At 41.7% G+C, this 22,924-nt stretch overlaps 1 protein-coding gene across 6 annotated transcripts in view; it reads right to left on the reverse strand.

The window, feature by feature from the left end:
* The window catches only part of CSNK1A1 (casein kinase 1 alpha 1), a 38,461-nt gene that overhangs the window by 12,306 nt on the left and 3,231 nt on the right, over positions 1-22,924 (reverse strand). For 2 of the 6 annotated variants that reach the window (XM_073651336.1, XM_073651332.1), the window contains exons 2-10: positions 21,487-21,593; positions 19,514-19,640; positions 18,374-18,472; positions 14,959-15,042; positions 10,562-10,701; positions 9,994-10,072; positions 9,746-9,820; positions 9,295-9,401; positions 7,938-8,086 (exon numbers count right to left, since the gene is read on the reverse strand). In XM_073651336.1, the coding sequence (XP_073507437.1) occupies positions 7,938-8,086; positions 9,295-9,401; positions 9,746-9,820; positions 9,994-10,072; positions 10,562-10,701; positions 14,959-15,042; positions 18,374-18,472; positions 19,514-19,640; positions 21,487-21,593 (967 nt within the window). Of the gene's footprint in view, positions 1-631; positions 4,193-7,932; positions 8,087-9,294; positions 9,402-9,745; positions 9,821-9,993; positions 10,073-10,561; positions 10,702-14,958; positions 15,043-18,373; positions 18,473-19,513; positions 19,641-21,486; positions 21,594-22,924 lie in introns of those variants that run through there. The other 4 variants (XM_073651335.1, XM_073651338.1, XM_073651337.1 and 1 more) reach the window with 4 other exon arrangements.

A 22,924-nucleotide genomic window follows, 5' to 3' on the forward strand; every position in this document is an offset into this window, starting at 1 on the left:
CCAAACTGGGTCTCTTTTACGGCCTGCTGCCATTATAAGGAAAGAATGTAATAAACCTCAGATCGTACACACAAACAGATCCAGACTTGTCTGTCTGTGGCTATGCTGCTGTATTGTGCTCAAAGTTTCACTTTCATTTTCTTGTCTGCTTGCCCTTCCTCCTCCTCACACTTAGATTCACATTCTTCTTGTGTTGTGCAGATCTATTCCACTCCAAACAATCAGAAACATATTGTCTAACTTCTTGGACTTGGCACAGAAGGGGTTTATTCTGTATTCATAGGTTTGTAGAACAATAGGATTAAGGTCTTTTTCTCAACTCTGTTCATGTTGTAACATTTTTGCCGTGAAGAAGAGGCTGGGACCTCTGCGGAGTCAAATTCAGTTTTGAGAACTGCGTAAGTAAAGCGAGCGTCTGTGATAATATAGGAGAGAAACTGCCCACTAATCCTACAGAAACCTCTGGAAGAGCATGGCATTGTGAATGTTACACATATACAGCCTTTATTCTACCGAGTTAAACAACTCAGCTTTATCTCATGATGGAAGAACCTTTGGATGGTAAAATATTTTCCTCAAAAAGCAGTTTATTGAAAAAAATCCGATTTTTTAAAAAAAAAAAAAAAAAAAAAAAAAAACATTGATTTTTATCCACCCTGCTTCTGGGATACTGAACCCGGTGCACAGGCCGGCGCCCACTCTTCCACACCGGGACAGCCCCAGGTAAGTCTTCTTTCTTCCAGACAGGTTCCCCATCAAGGACAGGAAACCAACTGAAGCGAGGGAGAGGTGCCGCCCTTTTATTTCAGACGGTTTCCTGTCCTTGGTGGGGCGGATCCTCTCTCAAGGTGTGCTGTCATGGGGGAGGGGAAAAATCCAAGTTCAGTGATATTGCAAAAAAAGTGCAATTCCTCAGTTTTGTTTTTTTTTTTACCACGGTCACTGAATGCTAAAACTGACCTGTCATTATTTTTCAGGTCATTATGAGTTTGTAGATACCAAACATCCAAAAGGTTATTTATTTATATGGTGAAAAAAAATCCCAAATTTTTTTTTTTTTTAAAGCAAAAAGTGCCATAGCGTCTTCATTTTTCGTGATCAGGGGCTGTGTTAGGGCTTATTTTTTGCGCACAAGCAGACGTTTTTATGGATACCATTTTGGGTTAGATACGATGTTTTGATCTCCTGTTATTGCAATGTTGCGGCAACCAAAAATAACGTAATTCTGCTGTTCTAACTTTTTTTTTTTTTTTTTTTTACATGCTTCAATAGTCTCCATGGGAGACTTGAAGCCGCAATTATCTGATCCCCTCTGCTACACACAAGCGATGATCAGATCACCTGTGTGTAGCAGATTTGCTTACTTGCTATGAGCGCTGACCGCTGGGTGGCGCTCACAGTAATCTGGCAGTGACAACCACAGGGGGTCTCTTGCAGCCACGGGGTTGTCATGCCAACCCATCGGCGACCCGCAATCATGAGACGGGTTCGCCGATGGGCAGGGCCAATGACGCGCTTTCCGAAAGTGGGTTAAATGCCGCTGTCAAAGATTGACATCGGCATTTAACTGGTTAGCAGCCGTGGGTGGATCGCGATTCCACACGCGGCTGTTGCGGGCACATGTCAGCAGTATACATCAGCTGACATGTGCCAGGAAAGGTGCGGGCTCAGCGTTGGAGCAATCACAAACAGGGGCTTAGGATGTGGGGCGTACTATTAAGCTCCATGTAAGAAAGGGATTAATGACTTCAGTGGCTTCTACTCAAGTAAGATCGGTGAAGTGAGAGTGTGCAGTGTGTGTCAGTCTTGATGAATTGGCCCCCACAGAATTTACAACTTTATTAAGCATCTTTCTAGTTTAAATGGAATGGGTTCAACCGACTCTAAAATACCAGCTTGCCCTGCACATGGTAATGTGGGTGATGAGTCATTAGAGCTATAGGCATGTCCCAATGTGAATATTTTCATAGGATTCTGCATAACACCAAATGTAGCACATCCCACTGGATACTAAACACCTGACCCCTCTCCCCGAGAAGAACCAAAACAAATGCTTTAGAATCTAAGGACTTTGAACAGCGCAAAAAAAAAAAAAGTCAAGTCACGGGGCATAACAGGTACTCTGCTTAGTCGTGCAGATTCACAGAACACTGAAAAGAGGCAGTGATGCACGCCTCTTCAACCCTACATAATGGGTAACACATTAGCAGCTTTGCCTGCGCCTTTAATTTGTTGATATCTATGCAGCAAGTCAAAGAAAATGGTGCGGAGTCCAAGGATGGAGGCAGTCCCTTGACAGCAAGGTCTTCCCAAAATGCTGGGTGGGGGACACTGGTAAGCAAGTGTGTTTTTATAGCAGGGAGCTGTAGAAAAAAGGGCTGAGATAGTGATGTGATCGAGGAAAGCTTGATCTATCAAATCTTCATAAGACCAAGCAGCCACACCACCTTTGTTTTCCATATTGCTATAAGTCAGCGTGTGGGAGGGGAGTAGCTGGCCTGCACATTTTCATGTAAAATGAGCCTTATGAATCAAATATTTCAAAATTTCATATCCTGTTGGTTGTCAACATAGGGTTAGGCAAGAAGCAGAGTTCAGGAATAGTGCGAGTGATCTGTGAGTTGGGCACACAGGCTTCAGTACAATTGTAATTCGTGCAATGTCTGAGTCTTCAGCTCTATCCTTGTCACCACCACAAGCTGTGTAAATCCAGTAGGGGCACAAGACTAAAGGCGTAGACTGCCTTTTAGAAATTCAACATTCTGCAATATTTAAAAAAAAAAAAAAAAAAGTTTGTAGCAATTGTGCCACTGAGTTAGGAGAGCCATCAGTATCAATGCATCAATAATACAAGGCCAGCATTGTCTGCACCCATGGACACAAGTGCCAACAAAACACTGTAGCTAGGAAACCCTGACCAGCAATGGAAAACAAACTCCATACAGTGCAACAAAAGGTGGAGTCACAGCAAACATATCCTGTAAGGCGTCAAATTCATTGGGTCCTATAGTGAAAAGTGACGTCAGATAGCAGATAACTGGGACCTAAACACTAGGCATTATGCTCTATTAACAACCACCATAAAACAAGCTCAAAGAGCAGTCTGGCTGGTTTATCTGGAGAGCAGGCATTTCATCATACAAGATGACATATCAGACGGGTGAGTGATCATGAAGCCACCACAGAGAAGATACCTCAGCTTCAACACCAAGAATAACCAACCTAGAACGGTCCGCACAATTACTGCACTCTACAGCATCTAGATTTATTCTTCATGACAACAATGAAAACATGCATCATGGAAGCATCTACAAGATGGTGGTGTCTTCCTGACAGCAAAGTATTAGCAAGAAAAGGGTTACAAAACAAGATTTAACTGCTTAAGGGAGTGAGCGCCAAGTGATAAATGTCTGCCTTTCCAACAAAATCCAATTAGCTGGCCTTAATCTGTCTACACAGAAAAGTTCTGACTAAATGAAAGTCAAGTGCCCAAGATAAGCCAGTTCACAGCAACGACTGTCAGACGTTTCCTGTCCCAGGAACAGTTCAGAGTCCATCTGAAATAAAACTGAACACATCACTAATCCCAGGGCTGTGGAGTCAGTAAGCCAAACCTCCGACTCCTCAATTTCCATGACTCCGACTCCCTCATACACGGCTCATGTTTAAGTGATAAATTTACTGTAGCACAGATTCATCTCAGCTAAAAGTCTAGACCCTTAGATCAGGAATAGGACAGACATTTATAGGACATTTCATAACTTTCCCAAATTGTTCTGAAAAAAATATTCCCACAAACTGCATTGAACTACTGTACCCAATTTATTATACATTTTATTTTAGGAGTCGCTCCATTTTATACCAACTCCGACTCCACCAAAATGGACATGGACTCCAACTCCACAGCCCTGATTAATCCTATAATTTACCTCCAGTTACAGTACCAAAAAGGACATGTCTATAATTCCTGCAGCAACACAGGGAAGAGAATGGCACTACACCACCAAGCTTTTACAGGGTTTGGTGTATTTGCTTCCAGGTCACTTAAATGATCCTGTTGTGAATCCTTAGTGACTGGTTTGGCTCAGTCTCCTTCTGCACATTTATTTTCTATTATCCCCAGCCCTGGACAGTTTTTCACATTCTCCCTTTGCGCTGTAAGCTTCACTGAAGTTCGTCGGCAGCAGCAGACCTGTGGACAGCGACATGTTTAATAGGTGCTACAGACACAAATGACCACTGACCTGAGAACAGTTAAGGTGCAGATAATGTAGAAACAAACATTGGTCTTGCTCAGAAAACATTATAAAATTACATAAAAAGCTCACTTGCAAAACAAAAAAACAAAGACAAACAAATGGTTAACAGACAAAAGCTGTATGGCTTGTGTGGAAAACCGTGACTGTATAGTACTAAGACTAAAATCATCCATACATCCTTCCAGGTGACATGAAGACCTATAGAATTTTTCCCTATATTCCAGGGCTGTGGAGTCGGAGTCGTGGAGTCGGTATAAAATGGACCGACACCGACAATATATAAATAAATTGGGTACAGTAGTTCAATGCAGAATGTGCTGAATATTTTTTCATAGGAATTTGGGAAAGTTATGAAATGTCCTATAAATGGCTGTTCTATTCCTGATCTAAGGCTACATTCACAGACAGCGTTTTTGCTGTGTTTGAGGATACGTTTTTTAGCTACAAAAGCAGATCAGCTTTTCAAAAAACCGCATCACCTGAAAGGTTTTTGAGCTCCTAGATAATGTTTCCAATAGCAAAAGCAGACTAGAAAAACGCCGCACAAATGGACATGCTCATTCTTTGCGAGGATCTGTTCTTGAGCCCAAAAACAGATCCTCACAAAACGATGTGTCTGAATGTCATATCTTGAAACACATTGACTTTGCTGGGATTCCCAGAGTCACTGCATTTTACTGCAAAAACGTTGTGTGTGAATGATGGATGTAGCCAGCGAGGGACACGGACCTATCAAAACTCACTTGTATGCTTCAGTGCTCCCGTCCTGCACCGGCTCCAGACTGCAGGGGGCAATCTCCCCTCCTCTGTCCTGTCTTCACCAGAGAGAGGAGGAGGGGTACCTACCCTGCACAGGATCTGATTCCTGGGCCCAGAGCTGGAGAAAGCGAGAAACTGAAAGTACTACTGCTCATCTCTGTCACAGGAAGGCAACTAATGCTAATATTGTAGGTGATTATTATGTGCTCTCTGTTCAATGTGTGAACTGCATGTGCAATGTACTATTTGCTGTCAATCTACCCCTCCCTCCATCCCTGTATCTATCCATCTCTCCATCTAGCCATCCCTCTATTTATCTATTCCTCCATCTATCTATCTATCCCTCTATCTATCCATCCATCTCTTATCCGTACCAAAAAGGATGAAAGCTGGGTAGCACACAGACTAACTTTTTTTTAGCACTAGTCAGGTACACCTCATAGCTGCCCAAAAGTACGCCCAGGACAGCCATTGCTCGTCTTCAGTAACACATCAACATCAATTGATAGTTGGAATAAATAGACTCCATTCACCGCATCTTCTTAAGGTGCAGGCTTTATTTTCAAGTGTAGGGGTGTGAAGTATGAGGTTCTGCAGCAGCTGGGGTGTGCAGTATGAGGTTCTGCCCCCCCCCCCCCCCTAGTTTTGATCTGGCTACGCCCATGGTGTGACTGTAGTTAGTGTAGAGAGGTTGTTCTCTAGCCTTAAAATTATTAGGTCAGATTTGAGGTCATCTATGAAGGAGGATCTGATGGAGGCAATTCTATTTCTTTAAATAAATTCATAGACTGCACAAATGTTATTTAGCATGTTTTTGTGGAAAACTGTTTTTTTGCCACTTACATTAGTGATATAGATATATGTAATCGATATTACATATTTACAATTTATTACATTTTTTTGTGCTCTAAAGTTGTATTCCAATAAATATATATTATGCTCTATCTAAATATCTTGATTATTGTATCATAAAAATGATTAAATGTCTGATGTTCACATGGTACTACAATAAATTTTTCACTTAAATATAAGCAATATATGTGGGAGTCGGAGAGACAAGAGTAAGGGAAAATGAGGAATCGGAGTCGCAGGTTTGGCTTACCGACTCCACAGCCCTGCTATATTCCCCATTCCATTGCGGATAGTTCTAACTTAGGGCCCATCTAGACAGGCCATGCCTAGCCGTTAAACAGTAACCAATTTGCCATGTCTAAGATACAGTCCAACTGCGTTTTGCAATAATTTTGACAGCAAAGAATGATTGTATTGTATAAATTCCTGCTCTTTTAGGGTTAGGAGTTCAATGGACGGTCCTACTTTGTAATGGACACCTATCTTTGTATTGAGCAGTTATATAGGCTGTCAGTTAATGATCAAGACTGCCCACTGGACTGCATAAAATACAAGTCACCCTAACATACTGATATATAGGTTTGTGGGTATCAGTCTCTACGGCTTTAACATGCTGCATGTTCAGTGTGATAGTTTTGCTATATGGGGCTAGCAGGATCAGCATTAGAGCCGGCTATCAGTCTGTGCCGGGGGTACGGTTACAGCCAGCGCTCTATACACTGAGCGGTGACTGAACCCATGCTACCTGAATGACTGGAAGCTGAACACTGACGGAAGGAAAAAAGTTAATTTCCTCCGGCAGCGAGACTGAGTGCCGATGTCAGAGCTCTATTAACCTGCATATTAATAGCGTTATTTTACATGACAGGTCCCCTTTAAGAAAGAGACAAAGTGACAATGATGAGTGAGGGTCATGTTAGATTTCCTGAAAGGTTATGGTTGCAATGTAACCCATTTCACACCAACAATATTCAGTCAGGCACACACCAGAACAAACACCGCAGCGTTACATTCCAGCCTTGTGGATGATGACAGGACCTTTGCCGTATAAACAAGCTGCATTGTGCCTTTAAACAGACTGGTCGTGTTAAAAAAAAAAAACAAGAACAAAAAAAACACACTTGTTGACTTAAGCAATATAGGGGAGCTCAACCATACTATGGCCAGCCTGTATTATAAGACAATGTCAGTAGATCTCAATGGCATGGGATGAACATGAAGCACACAGAAGGACGTGTACGTCTGCTCAAAGAAAGCTGGCTACCTAAAAACTAACATTCACTGGTGCTAGGGCTTTACTGAGCTGGTCCTAATGGTTAACAGCAAGCACCAGCATGTCTAGAGTCTGGCAATCTCTCGGGATAAATAGCCAGTCAGACAACCTCTGCATTCATTAGGAATGGACATTGTGAACAGCTAGGGCAGATAAGGGATGGAGAGGCGCAGTGAGAGTCGCCTGGTTTCGTAGCTACACGCTTTGTGCGCAGTCACTTCTCAGGTTCAAGGCCGTAACATTTTAAAACAGTCACAATTTTCCAGCAATTTTGTAGAGTAGAGACCCACCACATTCTACAAGCCTGCAGTCAAAAAGGGACCTGCAGCATGCTACAAGTCCCTTCTGCAACAGAAAGGCCAGAAGAAAATGCCACAGATTACAGCAACCAGGCAGAAATCAGAGCTCCCAATAATCATTAAAGTCTTAGGTCCAGGAATGTGAATTCAGAGAAGACTCCACATTCACACCACCAATAACTGGCCCCCACGTTTGGAAAAGGGAGTTAATACATGAGAGAGATGCAGTTAGAATGACCCCAAATCCCAGAAGATGAGAGATTTCTAGATATTGATACACAAATAAGGAAATTTGAATTTAAAGTTAGTAGTCAAATTCTCCAAGGACGTCTTTTTACATTTTTTTTTCTTTATTTTTTTGTTCCTTTTATAGGCCAAATTGGTTTAAAACACCTCCTCAATCTAACACTGAATTGTGAAAATCCAAATTGCGCTTTTTATCCCTAACAATAAATTTGATTTCCCTGAAACGTCTCTTGGTTCTTGGCTACTAACCTTTCATGTTACTCTTGGATTTGTCAGTTTGCTTGCCTGTGGGGGTTTGGGCTTGCTGGCCCTGCCCACTGGAGGAGGCCGCTTGCTGAGCTGCCTTCTGCTTCAACATTGTCCAGTCAAATGTGTAGTCATATTGGTGATTCAAAGTTCTGGAGAAGAACGTAAAACATGGAGTCAGGTAACAAAACTCACAATCACATAAGTGACATTTACAAAGCTAGGACGCAATGCTAAACACCAAAAAAATACTACACATACAACGGTAAGAGCATAGAATACCTAGTGAAAAGGATTTGTATTAAAAGGTTAACCCCTTGGAGCGTATGTGCATAGCATTCTCCACACTTGTGGAAAAAGTTAAGGAGCTGAGCTCCTTCCAAGGGCGGACGATGCTAGCTGCGTTACATAGCCTGCATCTGTCATTAACAGTGCCCAGGTGTTACGCAACTGCTACTGTTAACCATTTAGATGACGCTTTAAAACAAAACACTCACTGATTTTTATCGGCCTCTCAGTGCTAGTTCAGGAAATTGATGGGTTACCATGACGGTCAGCCATTAAGACTTTCAGCAGCCATCTTGGTGCCCAGCCAAAGGCGAAGCTTCATAGGAGACTGCTATTACCATAATATAGTGCAATACTATTGCAGTGTATACGATAAGCAATCAGATGATTGCAAGTTCAATTTACTGAAAAGGGAAGCTATCAGAAAAAAATATTTATGGTTTAAATGAGGGTGTGTGTTCGGGGTACTTAAAAAGAATATTGACATTTTTTCTCAAATCAAAATGTTTATTAAAATTTTAATTTTCACAGTGGCAACTGGGGCTATTTTATACTTGTACATGTCCTTTGAGGAAGAGTTTTCAGCAGGCTCCTTAGAGACCGGATTACAATGACAGGTAACACCTCTAGATACAGATAACACAAGATCCACCAATCACAATAGGCGATACCACAGCCGACGCTGCATCTCATTGGATGCTTCACTACAAAAGATAAGGTCAGGTCCAGACTATTGTGACTATGTACATGTTACATCCTGAAACCGAAGGAATCGAAAATAGTCCCAGAGGCCAGTGTGAAAAAGCAAGATTTATTTTTTCTTTTAAAAACATGTAAATAAAAAACCACACCACTGAGAATAATCTTACTGCAAGAAAAAAGATCATTTCACCCGACGAACAAGAGTTTTGCTCGTTCATTGGGAGATAGGTAGGCTGTTTAGATGGCAAGATAATCGTGAAAGGAGCGGTTTTTTTTTTTTTTTTTTTTTTAAACATTCATTCACAATAGTCATGCAGTATAAATGCCCCTTAACACAAACCTAATACAAAGAACTGTCTAATGTACAAACCTGAACAAAATTCGGAAGAGTTGCCGCAGATACATGTAGTCTGGTGCCTCCTCAAAACGCAATCCACGACAGTAATTGAGATACATAGCAAATTCTGCAGGAAATCCCTGTTAAAAGGATAATGTGAGGTTAAAAAGAAAAAAAAAATAAACTTAAAGTTATTGTGCTAATCTGTACAAGACAGTCCTAAATAAAAAGCAGGAAGTATGGAATAAAGTTTGACATAAGATATTGACCAGTTGTATGGACAAAGCCTAATCACTGTATTCTATTAGCGAATGAATGTCTGAATAGTGCGGCTACTGCTACCCCCATTTCTCACCACCTTCTTAAGGAGTAGCCCTGACGTTGCTTCTTTATGTCCGGTTAGCAGTCTTCTCTATAGTCTGTCACTTCCATTCTAAGCCACACATTTATGTAGTGGTTCTCATTTTCTTGCACAGTTGCTTACCTTACACAAAACCTCAACAGGAGTAGACATCTTCTTTTCACTAATCTTTTCGTATTTTTGTTTCTTGGTTGCCGCCTGTGGAACATGTGGTTCACAATATAAAAAGGTTGTGCAATACAATGTTAAACAGGATGGACACAGGCAAACTGGACATTAGAGATAAAAGTGGAAATAGAGGGGTGGAGGATGGGGTACATTCAGAATAATCTACACAAGTCTAGCTAATGAAGGTGAAGAACATTGCCTACCTTCAATCCTTGCCACGGAAGGCTGGTTCTGTTGAAATACATTAGCACATAGCCTAGAGATTCCATGTCATCACGACGACTATTAGAGGGGAGAAAAGAAGAAAAAAAAAATAGTGGGCCAACACGCATATTCAGAACTAAAGTATTTGGTCAAACGTGACCATACTATGCTGCATATTGTAATATAGGAAGAAATGTGTACATTTTGGCAGAAAGCTGTTCACTGTGACCTTTTTGTTGGTGATGCATAGATGCGAGGTGAAGTCTGACTACAGATTTCCAAATGTAAGGACTCTGGAGTAATCAAAACTTCTCAGGCACCCCTCAGAGCAAAGTTATTAAAAACAAAATTCAAACACACTGACAACTGATGGTAGTTTCCTTATTATGTTGCATCACATTGCAGTGACACGTCTCTGTGCGGTGTCTGGCATCAGTACTGCGCAGGGGAATTTCAGGGCATCAGAACTGGTGAAAGGTTAGAATTCTAATTCAAAGCAATATAGGCAAACATAAGCAAATGCATGGCATCAAATCATTCAAGTTCTGTGTTCTATGGTATCATTACCTTTGCTCAATTCCTAAGTGGGCATTGATACTGGCGTAGCGGGCTGTGCCAGTCAAGTTTTTGTCTTCTCTGTAAGGTATGTGCTGCCTTGTTCTGTTGTCTCTGTACTTTTTGGCCAGACCAAAGTCTATAAGGAATAACTTGTAGGGGGGGAAAAAAAAAAGTATTAATATCAAGAGCGTTGAAAAGCAGCAGAGCAAATCTGGAGAGACATGCACTGATTACCCAGAAAGTCAGTCACATAGGAGGAGCAGCCAGTTCTTTCACAATTGATAGATAATATATGTGGCATTGTTGTGCAGAGGAAAGCTGTGAACTGGACGCAGAGCTAAATCAGCGCTTCAGCCACTTAATTCTCAAGATGTCATTACTTTGTGACTGGAAACATCAAGGGTATGTTCACACATCCAGTATTTACTGCAAATCTGCAGATTAACAGACCCAGCCAAGTAAAAGAGGAGTCAAAATATTGTTAAAGCGCATCTGTCAGCAGGATTGTGCTTAGTAAACTACATACACTGTCAGGTGGGCGCCATTACACTGAGTAAAATGATACCTTTGTTGATGAAATCCGTCCAGTGGTCCTTTTATAATCTTTATTTTCATGTCTGCCATAATGAGATGCTCGTGCTCTCGGGCGGGACTTTAGGGAGGGGCTGTAACTGGTGCTCTCATTATGAATGCCCATCTCTGGCTTCTGACAGGTCACTGTGCCTTCAGTGACTGCCTACTGTTTTAAATGCTGCCTTAGTAACTTCTGTGATAAAGTCAAATGTACATGCCCCAAAGTGTCCGCTGCCGCCCGCGCAGTAGCACCTTTCGGTTGCCGAGAGAGGCTACTGTGCGGGCGCCATATTGCTTAAGGAAAAAGAATTTGGATGCATCAATATGGCACCCGCGCAGTAGCATCTCTCAGCAACCAAAATGTGCTACTGCGCATGCGCCATATTGCTGCACCCAAATTCTTCTTCCTTAAGCACCATTTTTGCCAGAGGAAAAGAAATATGGTTGCAGCAATATGGCGCCAGCCGCTGGCATTTGTACAGTAGCATTTCTTGGATGCCGAGAGATGCTACTGTGCGTCGCCATATTGCTGCACCCAAATTCTTTCTCCTTAAGCAATATGGCGCGCACAGTAGCATCTCTCGGCGACTGAAAGGTGCTACTGCGCATGCGCAGGCGGCAGTGGCCATTTTTTTTTGGGGGGGGGGGGGGGGATGGATGTACATTTGACTTAATCACAGAAATTACTAAGGCAGTATTTAAAACAGTAGGCAGTCACTGAAACCACAGTGACCTGTCAGAGGCCAGAGATAGGAATACCTAATGAGAGCACCAGCTACAGCCCCTTCCTAAAGTCTCGACCCAGAGCACGAGCATATCATTATGGCAGACATGAAATTAAAGATTAAAAAAGGACCACTGGACGGTTTTCATCAACAAAGGCATCATATTACTCAGTGTAATGGCGCCCACCTTACAGTGTATGTAGTTTACCAAGAACAATCCTGCCGACAGGTGCACTTTAAGAAAGTTTGTGTAAGACGTGTCAAATTTTTGTGCAGAGTTCATTGCGGTTCTAACTCTTTGCAATGCAGAAAGTGAAGTCTGCGTGTGAAAAAAATGCATACTTTTCTGAAGCCTGCTATGTGTGAACATATCTTTGTTACCAGTTTTCATAAAATGTAGCTAAATGGCAAAGTATAAAGCCTAGAAATGTTCTAAATGCCACAAGACTGGAGAGAATTTAGAAACAGACTAAGGTCCGTTTTGTGTGTCAGATGCATGGGAGTATGCAGCCTTATCACTGAGTCTCCTGAACGGCCTCATATATGCCTATGAGGCAGTTCACTGTGGTCAGGAGACTTGATTTTTGGGTCACGCAACTCTGATTAAAAGGAGCGTCCATGTATCTCAGACTCAAAATTGGTCTAAAATGTCCTGACAACTAAATAAGTCATTCAACCATCCCCACCTGGTCTGAGATGAACAGTAAGAAAATATGGACTATACCTGTAATTCTGAATTGTACTCCTTCAGTGTTAGAACTAAAGATTCCTAAATTAAGCTCAATTTCTCTATGTATACAAAGAGGCAGCCCTATAAAATGAATCCATGGCAAGTTTATTCAAGTAGCAAACCTGGGGTCAGAAACGAAAATTTGCATTCTCCAGCCAGCAGATTATTCCGAACACAATGTGCCATGCATTCCCTGTGTACAGGTATCTGCCAGCTTCACAGAGCGAACATGCACAGACATGCAGAACACCAAGCTGTACTGCTGATCCCATTCCTCAGTCACAACAGCGTCTGACCACAGAAGTTTCCAACAACCTATTGAGGACTGACAAGTTGTAATTCTAAAGCTGGACGCCAAGATAAAAGAATGAATTCACACACGGCAGACTTTTAGACATTTCAAGGGCCACAACAGATTGTTAATCTGAATAGGGCTTCATGTCCATGGTTCACTGCAAGCCACATTCAAATAGAAACATTGCAGAAATCTCTACAACATAGGCCACATGTGAGATCACCCAGAATATTCTTGTATGCTAAATGAAGGTCTTGAGAACAAGAAGCAAACTAATCAACACAAGAGGTTTGTCGTGCCCACTGTCAGGCCATCTAGTGCCATAGTCCAGTCCACCATATCATTTTCTATGCCAGGCTACCAAACTGATGCGCTTCTTTGGGTCTTTCATAAAAGGTAGCTGTGAACCCGAGGGCAATCTAAAGACTTAAGACCGCCTCCAGGTGAGAGCTTGTGGGGGACCAACTGCTGGTACCTCCATGATCAGCAGAATGGAGCACTTTTACCTCTGTTACCATAGAGCAGCACTGCACATGCTCGACGGTCATTTTATTCATTTTTTATGAGTTTTCTGGAAAAAGCACAGCATTAATGAAGTGGTGGTCAGGGATGCACGCTACTGCTACATTGTAACAGGAATATAAGTTATGTTCTGCTGATCAGTAGGGGTCACTTGGACCCACACTGATCTACAAGTTGTCCTGTTGTCTACACCAGAGAATCCCTTTAAAAGGGGCTCTCCAACATGGTTTGAAATGCTACTAAGGCATATATTAAAATACTTTGGCTCTGAATTATCTAGACTGGCGTTTGTTATGCTAGTCTTGATAAAGGATGAGCTGAAGTAAGACATGCTGAAAGGGCTGTCCATGGCTTGTTGTAGTACACAAAAAACAGCATCCACCTGGATCAGGCACAGGCTGCTGTGCTGACATAGGAAGCAGTGATGTCACAGCTCCACTAGCAGCAATACCACTGCGACCTGTGATTGGGTGCAGCAATCAGGTGATTTTACTTTACTCAGGGACTAGAGTACATTGCTGTTAATTTACAGCACTTTTGTGGCATAAATTACGATGCGTTTGTCTGCCATGCTGCCTCAAGTTCTGCCAACCAGTTATGGAGAAAGTTTGGAGATGCTTTTATGTTTATATATGCGACCTGATATCCAGGTTTTATAGTGCATCTCAGCAAACCACCGTTAGGAAGCTTTCTACTGTATCTAAACTATGTTAGCGCCTGACCAATGGTGTGTATGAGGGGCCTTGTATAGGCATTGAAATGAGCAGCCAGCACTTTCACACAACACTGTGCAAGTGCCCTTATAGGAAGCTCTCCTCTGTGGAAACCAACAAGCAAGTGGAGCTGCCAAGACCAGGAGGAGCATTGAACCTGGGAAGTATATTAGCAAGTGCCATTTTATAGCCTTTTAAACAAGGGCACGATGGACAAATGTGTCAGATGTAAGCGCAGCACATCAGAATGAGCGATGCCATAGAGGAATGACTATTACGTTACTGAACAGGCAAGTCTGATTTAAGTAGCAATTTAGAGCAGCCGCAATCAGAGATGAGAAGAGGACAAGCTAGCACCATCACCAAATGGAAACATGAAAATTACACAATAGTAAGTTACAATGCAGACCGTAAAAAAAAAAAAAAAAAAAAAAAGCACACATTGAATGGTGTGGAAACATTGTGGCCACACAGAAAGAACACTAAACCCTGGATTATATCAAACACTACAATGTGCAACTTTGCCAACAGATGACTGGCGCACACAAGTCCAAGGCATGCAGTGGTTCCCGTCCTAAAAGGGATCTTGTCTTCCCTGAAGCATGCTCTTATGCAGGTAGCACAAAAAGTGGAACAAAAAAAAAAATCTCAAAAGACATTCAGCAATAAATAAAGCGTACACATTCTTAGTAATGTTGCATGTTTGCCAAGTATGTCTGAATAATGCCAACATAAGAGGTGCTTGTGCAAGGCCTGGATTGTTTGGTTAAAATAAGTAGAAGGGAAAACCAAGGATAAAAAGCACATGAATTTGGGGTGGAAGGTGGAAAAGGAGACAGTTTTCAGACCTGGTTTAATCCTGAGAAAGATGGGTCCTGAGAAGTACTAACAGTCATGCTTCTTTTCCTCTTCCCCACTGGAGATTCGAAACACTGAACAGACAATAGAGGGTGGCAGTGCATCAAACAGTATCGCTAACATTGCAACAATGGCCGGCGCAGACAGGCAACACCGAGGCGGTAACAGGGGAGTCAAATGCCATCCTCCTTCCACCAAGTAGCTAACTATGGATAACTTCATTTTTTAAATTTTACCCCTTCCAAATTCAAATTTCTATAAAATTTCTCCACATTTCAGAAAAGGCCATTTAAGGTCATGATACTGCCAATTTTCTATTTCGGAAACAATTCACAGATCCCTTCCATAGCACAGGAGCCCAGAGCGCCTCTGTTACGGGAGGAGGCCAGAAAGCAGCTTCTTCATTTCCCAAAATGCCCTTCCTCAAACGCCCAATCACATAATGTTATAGGAAATCTTCAGTAAGGAAGAGGTGCAAGGCATTTTGTTACCTGATCATAGTGATAAGCATGCAGGCCTTTTTACTACAGGAGCACAATATCTGGCATTTAAATAAGACAGACCTTCCTGTAGGGAAAGTGATGCTGGCTACCAGGTGGTCCTGCCCCTATGACGTTGGATGACCCCCTCCCATCTATAATAAACCATGCTCGTTTATGGAATTATTATTTTTTTGGCTTTCTGCCATCTGGACTATGGATGTTAGGAATAACTGCACACAAGATGCATGCTTGGGGTGTACATGATATTGGCAGGAAAGGAAAAGGAAATGCCAGAAAAAGGTGAAGGAAGGGTTTAAAAATAAAAAGGAACATAGGCATTCGTGGGTACCAGGGGAAACAAAAAAAATATTTTACCCAAATTAAAATTCCATTATGTGTTCTTAAACTCTGCATTTAAGAAATCCAGTATAGACGGATATGAGGCTACAGAAACCTGCTATTTAAGCTCCACACACTTCTGATCCTCTAAGCAGTTTATATCAAGGGCAAACATTTGCTGTGGCATTTTACAGATACAGGGAAACAGGGGAGGTCAATAGAATTTGACGACAACTCATTCCCATCTAATCCCATGTGACAGTAAAAGAGGGGGCTGCAAGCAGAGTACCCTCCTCTATTAACCAGATCTCAGCACAACTACAGAGAACAGGTCTGTATGGCTCTTACTCAGCATTAAGGTATGGAGTAGCTACAAAACATCAGGTGCCCATTCTTAACATAAAGATATCAGTTAGGGTCACCTGTTTCAAGCACCCCTATGTTAAAACCTGATACCCTTCAGCTTAAAAAAAAAAACTTTAAAAGAGGTGGCTGGGGTTGAAATTAAGCCTATCCACAAAGGTTTCCCCACTGGCTTCTCCTCACCCTGCTCACCAATATTGGCAGGTCTCTCCCTATTCAGTATGGGTGGGCACATACCTCTGAACAGCAATCTTAGTCATCCTGTCCCCATATGTTTTCGCTGAAACCCCACAGAGTTTCTCAGTTTATCTAGGTTTCAGTATCTGACACTTGCCAACACTGTTTCGGGCAGCTTAAATCATCTGCCAATCTCCCATTATTGGCTGCAGTTTTAACAATACTGGATAGTCATCAGCAGTCTGAACATTATACCATCACTATATCTACACAAACAGTGGTTGAGAAAGTCTCTTAAGGGATTAGACAATCAGAAGTGTGTTTGGAGTAAACAGGAGTAAAGAATGGGGGAGGTATATTGTCTGTCATCTTGACAAGTCTAAGAGGAAATCATTACAGCTAGTGTAAAGATCACACCTGATAGCACAAAAGTAAATGGCAACCATCATGAAAAATAAACCTAGTCATGTAGCACTGTTATAACTCCCAGTAGATGTACAGCGTCCAAAGAGGAAAGAGTACGGTGCTGTCATATGACTGAAAGGAAATCTGCTCCTTTCGCCCATAATCATGACGGTCATCCAGCTTGTGCAGAAGCAGTGGCAATGCCAAGGATATAGGGGTAGAACAACAACTGTTTCCTTTTCGGCACACAGAGACCTGTACATCTACAGACAATGACACCCAGGATACCGATGCATACGTTTTATTTTGCTGCTGTGCACATGCCACATCACAACTACCTGCCCTAATACAGCAAGGTTGTGATTCGCAGCATTGCCAAGGCTGGCCATACACATTAAAAGGCCGTCGGCTGAGAATTGATTTGGCCAACAGTCACTCCCATACACCGGAGCGCTCATAAGAAAGCCGCTGACTGACAGGTCAGCCGGTGGCTTAAGTCAGGTGGCAGTCTGAAAACTGACATAAGCAATCAATGATATATTCCAGACCATCAGTCGGCCAGCGTACCCATGAACAATTGACCATCAGCTGAATCCGATGATATCGGCAGGTTCAGCCGACCTTAGCCTAATGTGTATGGGGGCCTTAAGATACAGTCACATCTCAACATAGTACAAAATAAAGTGGCAGCAAGAGGTAATGGGCACCATTGGCCTTTTTATATAAAAATAATGGATTCAAGCTTTGAAATTGAAAAGGGGGAAAACAGTGATGCTTGAAACTGAGAAGAGAGTTTATTTTAAGTCAAGATAGTTGCCCATTTCTTCATAAGTTCGTCTATATTTAAAAAAATCAAAAGGGGGAAAAAAAAAAAAAAAGTTTAGGGAGGCAACAGCACCTCTGTTGGGACCCAGTTCACTTGGCATGTTCTGGCCTCGAGTTGGCATTCATACAGGCAAACAAAGGTAAACATTACCCACAACCAGATAACAGATAGTACAATTGGCAATCCTGCTTCTGAAAAGTCGGAGTCGACATTTATGGTAAAACTGTCCCCAGTTGTATGTTATGCACAGCATGCTTATTGATTTGCCAATTGCTGCCTGTCTGCCCGCTTTTTACATATTGGTACCTTCAATGAAGCATGTTATGTTAGCTCAGAAAAATACTAAAGAAACTATATCAATTAAAAAAGCATGCAAAAAATAAAGAAATTCATGACCCATAGCAGCAATCAGGAGAGCTGCAATTAAAATGAGGTATGCAAAGTGTCTAAATAATTCAGTGTGCCAAAATATACGTGCTGAGCCCTAAATACTAATGCAAGACAAGTTAAAACTTCTACCAAAATGGGAAGGGGACTAAAATGTCTCTCTTAAGTGGTCACCCTTTGTCATATGTTCCTATTAGATTGTATGTGTATGCATAACTCCTTTTAATTACATCTTGCCTGACACATTGGGTTTAGTAAAACTACTATATGGGAACACATGAATATTGATTACTTGTCTCATTTCAGATTAAGAGAGGATGTGACAATGATGAGGGGTTATATACATAGAGGATCTGATGAAGAGATGACAAGACAAAGCCACAAAAAGCGATTATAGGCGACGGACTGTTAGCACACAACACTAACCTTATTACAATGACGTCCGATGCCCATTAGGAAGTTGTCTGGTTTGATGTCTCTGTGTATAAAATTCTTTGTGTGTACATATTCAATTCTACTGATCATCTAAAAACAGAAAATAGAAGAATACTGAAAACTTAGACCAATTTAGATGAGCCAGACTGAGCTGCAGCACCAGGCACAGCCGCCAAACATACAGGGCTGTGTCTGGTAACACTTGAGGAAAAGCAGCATTCACTGGAGCACGACGGCCCCTTTAAGCAGCCAATTAGTGGGTTTGATGAAAGTACCACTCCAGCGCGTTTTTTTTTTTTTTTTTTTTTTTATATCGCAGTGTTGTAGTATTACTAACAAGTCTTTAGTCTTACACTTACCATCCGCCATCTTCTGTTATCTTCCAGCTCTGGTTGGTGTCTAGCAGTTTGTGACCTGCTGGTTCGCTTCAGTGTTTGCTGGAGAAGCCGGAGGTCACTTTTCAATGCAAATCTATGAAAGTCTTATTCTGACTCACACAGATATGCATTGAGAACTTGTGACTGTTACCTCTGACTTCTGGTCAGTCAGAAGGCGGTGTGGGACCAGTAAGAGCTGAAGACGGCAGGTGGCGAGTATAATACTAGGGTCAGAGACCTTAACGTTAGTGGCATCACTACAGCGCTGCAATAAAAACAAGACAAACTCTGGGGTAGTGTTTTAATAATTATGAAAAGGCTATGAAAATCCTGGAGACCTCCTTAAAGGGAGCATTCCAGTTACTCAGTTGCAGAGGGATAACTTTTTGACGTTAGTGGTCTGACTACCATCAATCGTCAGAATGGGTCACTTTTCTCACCAGTCTGAATGGATGACGTTGTGCATTCTTGGACGCTGCACTAATTATTCTCTATGGGACTACTGGAGAAAGCCAAGTACTGAATGCCTTCTCCAGCAGCTCTGTAGAGAATAGATTGTCAATTTTGCACACTGCCATAAGACAGGGGGCAAAAAGTGCCATGTCCTGGCGATTGGTGGAGGACTCAATGGTCAGACCACAAACTATCTAAAAAGTTTTCACAAAAAAAAAAAAAAAAAAAAAGTGTAATACTTTAATCTACATTTACATTTAATTCCTTTAATAAAAAAAATAACTTGAGATCAAGGTGTTACCTGGTCTGCTAACATTAGCACAGTTTTCATAGTGAACCTGCGTGAACAAAAATTGAAAAGATCTTCGAGACTTGGTCCCAGCAAATCCATGACTAGAACATTGTAGTCCTTTTCCTGTCCATACCACCTAAAAGACGAAGAAAAACGCCAATAACTATGATCTTCTGATAAAGGGAAGAACTTAAAACTTATATTTCTACAAACTTTGTATAAGAAGTTTACAAGTGAAAGGTAATACAGCAGTGACCAATTTAAGATTTGTACTAAAGTTGCACTCCAGTAGTTGATATAGAAAACCCACAGCTTTTCCTTAAGCCCCCCACACACTTTAGGTGGCCATCGGCTGAATAGTTTGCCTGGAAGCAGGGCTGTGGAGTCTAAGCCAAACCTCCAACGCCTCAAGTTCCCTGACTCCCAACTCCACAGCCCTGCTTCACTACTGAGCATGTACATAAAGTGTAGCACAGATTCATCTCAACTAAAAGCCAAGATCCTTAGATCAGGAACAGAACAGACAGACATAGGACATTACATATTTCATAACTTTCCCAAATTATGAAAAAATATTCATCACATACTGCATTGTACTACTGTACCAATTAAAGATTTTAAAAGTCGATCCATTTTATACCGACTCCACAGCCCTGGCTGACCGCCATTGCAACCAACTCTCCCATATACAGGCAGAGCGCTCCAATGTTCTCTATAAGAGCCACTGTCCGACTTTTCTGAAAGAGGCTTAGATCAGGGAGAAAAGCATCAGTAGTCCAAAGTGTGACATGCCGAATTACTAACTCCCTCAACAACCATCTTGGTCGAATCCATCTATATCGTCAGGTTTGGTTGATGATAATCTGTATGATGGGTGGGGAACTCTAGATTATTGCATCTGCCCAATCACTGCCATGCTTGCGATGCATGACCCAGGCCTAAGACCATATGATAAGACCCCTCTCACAGCTTTGGGGCTGCCATTACCATGCCATAATGACTAGTGTCACCTTTGCCTGCATTATGGCAGTCACACAAAAATCTGCAGCGGCAAAATTCTACTTGTTAACAGTCTGGCCTTGTGATTTATCCTGCGCTGACAAAGTTGCAAATATTTATGCAACCTGCTTAATATTCAGAGCGGATGATGAACATCCTTTTTTCTGGAGTAGTCATTATGTCACATCACTACAATGCCACCATGGTGCCTCTCACAGATTTAGGACACACATCCTCTTGGGACCTTATATAGAGCGGACTAGAAACCGTGGCATCAGCTCCAGATTTACAGCATATCAGATACTAGCCAACAACTCAGCACTATACAATACATATGCACTGCATTCGTATATGGGAAAGATGCACATTTTCTTGCTCCCCTCCTGGGGTGCGTAGGCTAAAATTCTCAAAGCATAGCTTTTTGTGTAAAGTCTTAAAGCAACATATACAAGTCAAGAAAGTATATTAAAAAAAAAAAAGTAATGCTGCAAATATAAAACTATTTAATGAGCTTACAGGTGAATCCCTATCACCTGTAATGTGCTTTAAGCAAAATCTCGCAGTAATAGGTTCTGTCTTTGTTCACTGCTACAGAGAAAGCCTTTCCTGCCCTTGTCCTTCATAACACATACACTTTGATCCTCCTGATCTTCAGGGCTCCACCTATGCCCAACCCAGCACGTCACACCCTGACACTGCACAGACTTCAATAAAACTCCAGCCTTACACTGTAGAACGATGGACACGTCTTCACTCATGTGCTGAAGAATGCCTCGCAAATCTCACTGTATATGCTCAGAGGATGGCTCCTAAAACTCTGTGGATCAGTTTTAGCAGTATAAAGGCCAATATTGCCTTGGTTAAACCTGTGTACTTAGATAACAAGAGAAGCAATGCACGCTATACTCCGTAAAAAGGAGAAAATAGCACTGCGCACACAATTTACCCACTAACAGTTAAAGGAATACATTGGAAAGTCTTACCTGATGTGTGGTATCCCCACGCCACCTTGTAAGATCTTATATAATTTGCTCTCATACAACAGCTGAGGATGGCGAGCTTTCTGGGACTCCAACTTTACAGCAACCTCCTGAAAGAAAAATAAAAGAAGTCAAACTAATAGAGTCTCCAAACATCATTGTATATGGAGAGCCCCACAGGTCACCAGCATACTAGTCACCATACAGGCATTTACCACGACTGCACCAATGGCACAACCAGTACCGATCAGGGGGTGATGGTAGGAGTAACGCTGGCCACTGACAGATGGAGCATTTGCCAATGTCGGGGAGACCACAAACTCTAAAGGTATTGTGTCAACAAAAAAACGGTCAATTGTTAAAGGCTATGTTCACTTGTTGCGTTTATTCAAATTTTTACCAGCAAAGTCTATGACATTTCAGAATGCTCACAACTTGTTTTTTGTCCTCAGTAGTTTGCAAAATTCAGCACGTCACTTCTTTCGGCGTTTTTCACCCATTGAAAGCAATGGGTAGTGGAAAAAAATGCAGGTATCTGGTTTTGCTGAGTTTTGAGTGCCAAAACCTGAGGAAGTTTAATTAGGTTATTTTTTTTTTTTTGCACTAAGCTTTATCAGCATGCACAAGAGACAAAGATAAATACTGACAAAACCGTAGTTGAAACTGCACCAAAATCGGAGGAAAACCTGTTTTGAGGCAGTAACTTCACTGACAAGAAAGCAGGTTATGCTGCAAAAAAAAATGCAAAACCTAAATCAGGTTTTATGGTTACTTTGTTTAAATCCAAGGTATAAAATCCCCCTGCAAAAAAAAAGTAATTCCAGATAGAATCCAAAAGTGAGCAGAGCCATTAAAAATACACCAAACCGATACAAATTGTGTGCACAAAACCTCATGCCGAATCAGTGTCAAGGTACAGATGAAGCATGGACCGTCTGAACATCTCGGCAGCAGCTATTCCATATATCATGGTCTGTAATCAGACAGGTGTGAACGCGGCACTAGTCATGACAACAGTTTTGTCAAATTTTGTTCTTCTGGTTATATCTATACTAAAAACAAATAAAATAAATATATAATTTATTTTTTAAAATCTAGCAGTTATCACGGACCACCAAGTCAATTATGTAGCACTTTTCACTAGCCATCTTGTCATTACAGGCAGGATTACAACACTGTTGTCAAGAGGAGATGGCTACAATTCACATTGTACCCCTCCCTGTACATAGAAAATTCTAATATATAGATTTTTTTTCTATTCTGGTTAGAATTAGTAAAAGGCACTCCACTGATGACTGCAGATCCCATTTCAGCTGACTGAATGTGTCGCATTTCTACTGTCAGCTCCTTTCACGCTCAGATCTCCACATTTGGGGCTTGCACATAACTCCTCGGGATGGCATTTAGGCATTACATGGTAAGGAATAGCCTGCCCTCTAAG

This window comes from Phyllobates terribilis, unplaced genomic scaffold (genome assembly GCF_046119375.1).
Source record: "Phyllobates terribilis strain yellow unplaced genomic scaffold, ASM4611937v1 Scaffold_11__3_contigs__length_659146591, whole genome shotgun sequence".
NCBI classification, from domain to species: domain Eukaryota; kingdom Metazoa; phylum Chordata; class Amphibia; order Anura; family Dendrobatidae; genus Phyllobates; species Phyllobates terribilis.